The sequence below is a fragment of the Acinonyx jubatus genome, chromosome D4, assembly GCF_027475565.1.
Source record: "Acinonyx jubatus isolate Ajub_Pintada_27869175 chromosome D4, VMU_Ajub_asm_v1.0, whole genome shotgun sequence".
Classification (NCBI taxonomy): Eukaryota; Metazoa; Chordata; class Mammalia; order Carnivora; family Felidae; genus Acinonyx; species Acinonyx jubatus.
Window position 1 is genome coordinate 88844988 of NC_069391.1, and position 8032 is coordinate 88853019.

The 8032-nt window shown below is 49.4% G+C and overlaps 1 protein-coding gene and 1 long non-coding RNA gene across 11 annotated transcripts in view; one reads left to right on the forward strand and one right to left on the reverse strand.

The window, feature by feature from the left end:
- The window catches only part of AUH (AU RNA binding methylglutaconyl-CoA hydratase), a 353019-nt gene that overhangs the window by 66184 nt on the left and 278803 nt on the right, over window positions 1-8032 (forward strand). For 8 of the 10 annotated variants that reach the window (XM_027041186.2, XM_027041184.2, XM_027041181.2 and 5 more), the window contains 2 exons: window positions 319-411; window positions 1981-2037. The exons of the other annotated variants lie outside the window; for them this stretch is intronic. In XM_027041186.2, the coding sequence (XP_026896987.1) occupies window positions 319-411; window positions 1981-2037 (150 nt within the window). The remainder of the gene's footprint in view (window positions 1-318; window positions 412-1980; window positions 2038-8032) is intronic. 10 annotated transcript variants of the gene reach the window in all.
- Window positions 6687-8032, reverse strand: part of LOC113594266 (uncharacterized) — a 67589-nt gene continuing 66243 nt past the window's right edge. The window contains exons 4-5 of the long non-coding RNA XR_008291331.1: window positions 7400-7585; window positions 6687-6810 (exon numbers count right to left, since the gene is read on the reverse strand). This is a non-coding gene — a long non-coding RNA (uncharacterized LOC113594266). The remainder of the gene's footprint in view (window positions 6811-7399; window positions 7586-8032) is intronic.

Sequence of the window (8032 nt, forward strand, 5' to 3'; positions counted from 1 at the left end):
AACCGAGCATCTCATAAAAGACTCCAGGCTCTAAGATTACAGCCAGAACTGTGATTGTGTTAATTCAACAACAAGTATTTAGGAAAGTATTTCTGTAATATGGGAGGAGTTAAGATATTTGTGCATATCTATATGGTGGAACTCTCTAGGTCAGTGCATGGTTTTGAAGAATCATGATGAGGGAAATGACTCTTTTGTTAAAGGCAAAAGGGATGCAAAGTTCTCTGGACAGTATCCCAGTTAAAAACAAGTAACATAGATTGCATCGTAAGGTGACGATCTTCCTGAAGAAACATAACCTCTTTCCTTCTATTTCAGCTAATCTTCCAGTGCCAACGATTGCAGCAATAGATGGACTTGCTCTGGGGGGGGGCCTTGAGCTGGCCCTAGCATGTGACATACGTGTAGCAGGTGAGAATTAATCCTGGCGGTTATCTTCAGATAATTCCAAGTGATGTGTTCTGTTCTTTTCCTCTCGTTGAGTAGAGCATTTAGAAAAAGTCACCCATTGGGCTGAAGGGAGTGTTGAAGATTCCCAGTTAAGGAAACAGTCTGGTCCAGTCTCTTGTTAGTCTCGGCCGGGGCGGGGAGAGCCGGAATTGGGCAGGCGGACCTGAATTGGAACCGCAGGGCCTGCCCCGCTCAGAGCCATCGGCTCCTCTACAGTGGGGGACCAGCAGGGGCCGTGGTGGAGATCGGGTGAGCTGACGTGCGGCACGTGCCCGGCCCCAGCACTTAGCTCTGGTTTGCTGCGTCATGACAGCTTCACCTCCCTGAGGTCCACTTCTCGCTCGGTCTCCTGAAGGTTGGATGAGGTGATCATGAAAATGACAGGGAAAACAATTAATGCTGACCGAGTGCTGAATGTTGGCCCTCATACTAGTCTCGGCACTTGACCTGCATTAAGTCGCTCAGTCGACCAAATGGCGCTGTGCGAAGGGTGCTTCGGTCCCGGTGGAGGCTCGGGCCCAGAGAGGAGACGCAGGGCACCCGGGGTCAGTGACCGAGCTGGGACGCCAACCCAGGCGCTCCTGTGCCAGGGCCGTCACGCCTGGTGTCCTGCCAGAGCCCTGGAGACTGCTGCCGCCAGACGGTCACTTCGGGGTGACGGACAGGGGCCCCAGGCCCAAGGACCGGGCGAAGCAGGCAGCAGATATATGTCACCGACCTCTCCTGGCTCCTGCTGTCACTTCTGAAGCAGCTGCCTGTTGAAAGTAGGGTCAATATGATGACGTTTTTAGTAAGTTTTGACTGTTTCTTGGGGTTGGTAGCTGCTGGTCCATGTGGACTTTCCCCTTCGGATCCCTAATTGTCTCAAATCCTGAGTTTTAAATGGAGAAGCTAAAGTCCGTGAAGCCCTTTTCTCAAAGGGTGCAGATTCTGGGAATTAGGATAAGGGAAGTGGTCCAAGTATGTTTGGATATGCAAATAAATAATTAAGATGTGTTAAAGTAGTCGTGAAAGCAAAATGCGGAAAGAGGAACCCTGCCCGGCTGTCGGAACAGTAAAACCGTTTGTCAGAAGTGACTGGAGATTTGGTCCTGAAAAGGTGCCGTATCTGGTGTGATGTATTAAGCTGTTTGGCTTCGAGGACTCTTCAGGCAGCCGAAGAATGTTCCTGCTTGTCAGAAGCCTCTCTCCTCGTCCTCAATCGTTAGCGGGGTCTAAGCCTTCAAACGTGACTTGGCAGCATCCGGTCAAATTATGTAGTCATAGCCCTGGCCTTTCTGCATCAAAAATTAATTCGCTGCCGAGCAATTTTTAACAGAAAAGGTTATGTGAACCTCTTAATATATTTATCATTTAGAGTGTTTACCTATTTCCATAACCAAATGCCTTCTGAAGTGACTTTTTAAAAGATTTGTGACATGAGTTTAATTAGTAAACAGAGTATGTGTAGCTTATTTTACTAACTTCTTCAAGTCATAATGTTTGAATATATGATCCGGATGTTACTTAATTTTCTTCCTTCCTTTTCAGCTTCCTCTGCGAAAATGGGCTTGGTTGAAACAAAGTTGGCAATTATTCCCGGTGGAGGTATGAATTGTTCACACCCATCTTGATTTCTTCTCAACAACAGGGCATAAGGCCAAAATACGTTAATTGAAGAGGCAACATTTTGGATAAAGGGACTAACGCTGTACCGTTTGCTTTTGTAGCGAAGTCCCCGTTCGCCATGTGCTCTTTTAGCTTAGGTAGACAGGAAGATGGCGGGTGTGTTGGCCGTTGCTGCCTGCTTGCGGGGTCTCCCGTGCTTTTCTGTACAGTTTCTTAATTTTTCAATTATTGCATCAGCCACATTAGTCCTGGAGATTGCACTGATAATTTGAAACTTCGTGTGGGTATATGAACGTACGTGCCCTCAGAGAGGTGCCCGCCCAGACCCCATCGGAGGGGCGGCGGGGATACCCAGGCTTCGTGCCAGCTTTCCTGAGTTTCCCTGCAGCAGGGCAAAGGTTGGGGTCAGTGGATGGCCTGAATTTGGAGCCGAGGTGTTTCTTCTTTTTTTGTGAAGTTTATTTATTTTGAGAGGTAGAGAGCGAGTGAGTGGGGGAGAGAGAGGGAGAGAGAATCCCAAGCAGCCTCCGTGCTCAGCACAGAGCCCGACGCGGGGCCGCAGCTCACGAACCGTGAGAGCACGGCCTGAGCCGAGCGCTTAAGAGTCGGACGCTTAACTGCCTGAGCCACCCAGGCTCCCCAAGGTGTTTCTCCTGTCACTGCAGAAAAAGATAGGTGAACTGCTTCTTTTGGAAGACTCACTGAAGAAAGTCATTTTTCCGACAATGATAATGAAATCTCGCGTCACCCAGTAAGTCGGAAATTTTGGTTCTTTTGTCTGATGAGAGAACTCGGAGCTGTTCCTGTCTTGTGAAGTCGCTCTCTGAGAACGTAGACCTCATTTGAGATGTGCGTGTTGGTGATTTAGCAGTATGTGAATGAGATAACAGTAACGGTGTAAAAATTAAAAGCATCGTTTGAGTAGTCATGTTTGTCCCTGAATAGATGAAAACCGTGTGTTTAACCTTATGCGTATAAGGGTGTACTGATTAGGTGTATAAGTAGGAATTAAAACACAATTCAGTGAAAGTGGTGACCAGTAGGTCAATGTGTCAGACTCACTAGAAGGTTTCCACCTCGGTGACCCATGAAAATGCTATTCTTGTAGCATTTAAATACCTACCTGTTCCACCAGGCCAGTTTTTTCCACAGTGACTAATGAAAACACTTACAAAAGGATTTATATGGAAATGGATCCAATTGAAAAGAATTATCAGATAACTAATACTGGAAATAGAAGATTTAGAGAAAGGATGATATGATATGTTTCTAAAGTTCTTTTAAGAAGCCTGCATTTATTGCTAACTAGGCTACAACCAGCCCTAGAAAGATAGTAACTATAGGGGAGCAGCGACCCCCCAGAGACAGGTCAGCGTGGGGCCTGTGAATGTGACCTTATTTGGAAAAGGGGTCTTTGCAGACAAGGATCTTGAGATGACCTCGGTCTGGATTATCTGAATGAACCTAAAAACTACTAACAAGTGTCCCTACAAGAAGAGAAGAGAGGAGAAGCGGGAGGGCCGCCTGGAGACAGAGGTGGGAGGGAGGCGCCCGTGAGGGCAGAAAGCCCAGGACCGCGCTGGCTGCCACAGGACGCCGGGATGTCCTTCCTCCAAGCCGTCCGGAGGAGGCCAGCACCTGGACGTAGACTCCTGTCCCCCAGAACTGTGAGGGAAGACCGTTTCTGTGGTTAGAAGCCAGCGAGTTTGTGATCGTTTGTTACAGCAGCACCTGTAGACCAACACGGTGGTGTCTGATGTTTCGGTTAGAGGGTGGGAGGAAGGTGAACTCGGTAACGTACTTTCGATCTGTCGTGTCTTGGAGAGGAAATATTTTGTGTTCAGACCCCAAGAAGGTCGAACGGCTGCACCAGAGGACCCTTGGGATGGGTTAGACCCAGGAAGCCTGATCACCGTGGCATTGGTGCCTTCCGTCGGCACTCACACACACACGTCTGCGTCTTTTGAGGCCTAGAAAGGAGCGTTTTCTTCCCGGCACACTCAAGTTCCTTAGGGTCCTCCTCAGTCGGGGCCTGTGAATTAGGACCCACTTATTGCTAATTTGATTTGATTTGGACTGTGTATCCTCATGGTTACAAGTATTTCTAAAATTTTTATTAAAGGAATTTGTGTGGCATAAAAGTCAGAATGCTTGAAGATTTTCTTGTCTGTTTATAAAGGACAGCTTTCTGTCTCTTTTCTCCTGAGTCTGAGGGAGTGTATTTCAGTTGCTCAATATAAGGAAGCTTTCAGGTTGGTAGCTCGGCATGTAAGGCTGTGCAGCATCGCATGGCCCGTGTAGCATAGAACTCCACGGCGGCCACGTTCACGTTCACGTGAAACAGGTGCAGGCACTGGTTCACTTGTGCGTCCGCGTTACAGTCACTAAAGCTCCCTACATCATGCCTATTTTTGATTCGTGTTTTACTTTATTTTTTAACATTTTATTTATTTTTTGAGAGAGAGAGAGAGACAGAGTATGAGGGGGGAAGAGCAGAGAGAGAGGGAGACACAGAATCGGAAGCAGGCTCCAGGCTCTGAGCTGTCAGCAGAGCCCGACGTGGGGCCCAAACTGACAAACCGTGAGATCATGACCTGAGCCAAAGTCGGATGCTTAACTGACTGAGCCACCCAGGGGCCCCTGGCTTTGCTTTTTCAATTCAGGATCCAGTTAAATGTCAAACCTGTTGCATTTGGTTGGATATATTGGCGGGGAGGGGTGGGGGTGGTTTTGTTTTTTAAATCTAGACAAGTCTTCCATTTCTTTGTTTTTTATAACAATTTTTTTTTTTTTTTTTAAGAATTTAGGCAAATTATGTTACTGACATTTGCACATTCTGGATTTGACTGAGTCATTTCCTCAACTTTAGATCTAGGTTAAAATATTTTGCCAAGAATACTCAACGGGCCATGCTCTGCTTTTCATTTTCATTTTATTTGATGGCACTTGATATTGGGTTATCCCACTTTGGGTGACAGTAATTTTGATCATTTGGTTCACATGGTGACTAACATTCTTTTCTTGGAAACTTTTCAGGAAAAGAATGCTTAATAATTCCTACTGGCATTGACCATTCCCTACATTAAAAAAGAGAGAAGGAAATTAGAGCACTCAGGTGTCCTGGGAACAGGCGAGGGGTAGAGGACATCACTGGTCGCCTGGCCGCAAGCTGTGTTTCCCAGTAAGGCAGTCTCTTGGCATGGTTGCCAGGAACCGTATTTAAGGTGTGTCTGTGAAGTAATGCGGATTTTTAGATCCTGCGTGCGTGTTGTCCTGAACACAGTAGTCATTTTGGAAAGTTTTGTTTGCAACCTTTGTTGGAATCCTCTCGGAGTTTACATCAGAATGTGAGCTTATTCTTCCGAATATCCTCCGTGGTGAGTCATCTTTATCCTATGAGGGTGAATTTGATTTTCATAAATAGCAAAAGACCTTTCTGGGCCAAATCTGATTAAGAAGGTCATACTATTTCAGGAGGGAGAAAAGCGTAACAACAAAAATAAGACTGTTTTTCTTAAGAGGCTCATGTAATGACACACATAAATGACACATTCACCCGTGTCGTGAAGTGGACCGCTTCCCAGCTGGCCTCTGCACAGGCCGGCACTCCCTTCTGCTCTCCGAAGTCAAGTGCGTTTATTAACACGCTTCTTATGCCGCAGAGGCTCATTTCTTTTTACTTGAAAATGTAATTCAGTGACCACTTCTAATTACAGTGTTTTGGAAGTGGACTTTACGCTGTTGACAGACCATTTTGGGTCCCCGTGGAAGAAGCATACGTGTGTCTGTGACTCAGCAGCGCTCCCTTCGAGTTCTCCATGCAAACTCTGGCAGGGGAGCCGAGATGTGCAAGAGTCATAGCTGCCCTGTTAGAAGATTGTTGGAGTCGAGCAGGAATAAGGCAGTTCACGGCCGGGAGCTGTGAGTTGGAGAAGCGAGCGTGGATTCTGTCAGCTGTGATCGTCAGTTTAGGGGCCTGCGAGGGGGTCCTCAGCCCTTCCCTAGCCCTCTGCCCCCCCACTGTGTGCTTCGCTCACAGGCTTGTGCTCGGGGCTGTTCTTCCACTCATCACGGCACATACTTGTTGGGCCGTGCGCTGGTCAGGCACTGAGCGCGCAAGGAGAGATCGCCGTGCCGGGCGGGTGCTACTCCAGCAGAGGGGCGGCGGGCGGGCAGTCGGTCGTGAACTAGGCGGGAGCGCAGGTGCTGCAGAGGAAGAAACGGGGGTGGGGGCTTGCACTTTGAAACAGGGGGTCAGGAGAAGCCTGACCGAGAAGGAAACGTTGGAGATCAGAGTGCCAGGAGTTGGGGCAGTCAGTCGTGCAGAGAGGAGGGAGAGCGTTTCAGACAAAGACACACGGGATACAGGGCCGGGCCGGGAGCGCCCACAACCTTCCCCCGTCACTGCGGCCAGCAGACGGGGGAGAGTGACGGGACCCACACGGAGCCGTCCCCGCTTTCACCCTGAGCGAGAAGGGCCCGCAGCAGCTGCTCCGCAGAGAGGCACGTGCTTAGGCGTCTAGAGGTTTGTCTGGGCCCCATGGTGGGAGTCCACATCGCCGGGGCCAGGTGGGAGGCCAGAGCTGTGGTTCGGGTACAGCTGTGGGGCCGGGACTAAGGATACTGCGGTGGTTGGCGTGCTCCGATTTGGAGGATCTCCCGACCGATCGGATGAGGAGTGTGCAGAAGGAACCGTAAGGATTCCGGCTGGAGTGACTGTGAAGGAGTCCCCTTCAGCTGAGATGTGGAAAGCTGTAGAAAGAGAAGGTTGAGAAGAGACAGTGAGGAATATTGTTTGGTTAAAAATAACCGTTAAACGTCCAAGTGCGGTATTAATGAAGCAGTTGGTTGTGCAAATGGGGAGTTTAGGAGAGTGGTCTGGGCTGAAAATAAAAGTGTGAATTGAGTTTTTTCCTGGCATCCACTGGCCTGGTCTAAAAAAAACCCCAGAAATGGACCTTGGCACAGCCAGAGAGAGCTCCAGGAGAATCCCTCTAGTTCAGGCTTGGGAAACGGGAGACCAGTGTCCTGGTAGTGAGCATGGTGGCCGCCAGGACCCCAAATACCGGGAATGGTGAGGGAAGAGAACCTTCCTCAGTCACAAGAGCTGTTGTCTCAAGGGGGTGGGGCAAGTTCCCGCTGCCTCTCTTTTTTCTGCCTGTCTGTGTTTGGCCTTGGACGCACGTGTAGTTGTTGGAAGTGAAAGGTAAACACAACCCCAGTGTTGTGGACGGCGGTCCCAAAGACGGGGGTGCAGGGTACCAGAAAGCACCAGGAGATGGTTGAGAGAGAGGACCTCAGGAGGGGATCCCATGAAGTCGTTTGTCAAGTCCCGACTTACCCCTGGACTGTGCATGTGTGTCTCTGATGCTAAACAGCAGACCAGATACTGAGAATTTGAACCAGGAGTTGGGCCACTGCCCAGATCTGAAACTGGCCAGAGTCCTCGCAAACACGGCAACACCGAAATCACAGTCCACAGGAGTTTGGAACGTGCAGTCTGGAAACATTTAGCGTTGACTCAGTGCTGAAACAAAAATGTCCAGGCCAGAATCACTCAGCATGTGAAGAACCCGAAGTCTCAACTTGCATAGGAGAAGACATTCAACAGGTGGCCATCTAAGATGATGGGTGCTAGAATTTTCGGAGAAGGATGTAAAAGCAGTTACTGCAGAAATGCTCCGGGAAGTAAGGGCGAAGTGTCTCAGTCTCCTGCTATTCACCTGGTTGATGCAGGACGGATTCCTGTTCTAGGTGTCTGGGGATGACGGACGCCTCACACCTGGCCCCAGACAGATGTGATCGACAGCAGTTCCTCAGTCACATCTGCTCCCCGTGCCAGGGTAGGGGGACACTGCACGCACCCCGCAGGGCCACGAAGAGGGTATGATCTGGAGCAGAGTGATCCAGCGTGTCTGGGAGAGGCAGGCTGTGTAGGGACAGGAGGGTGGGCTGTCCCCTGGGTCCCATGGGA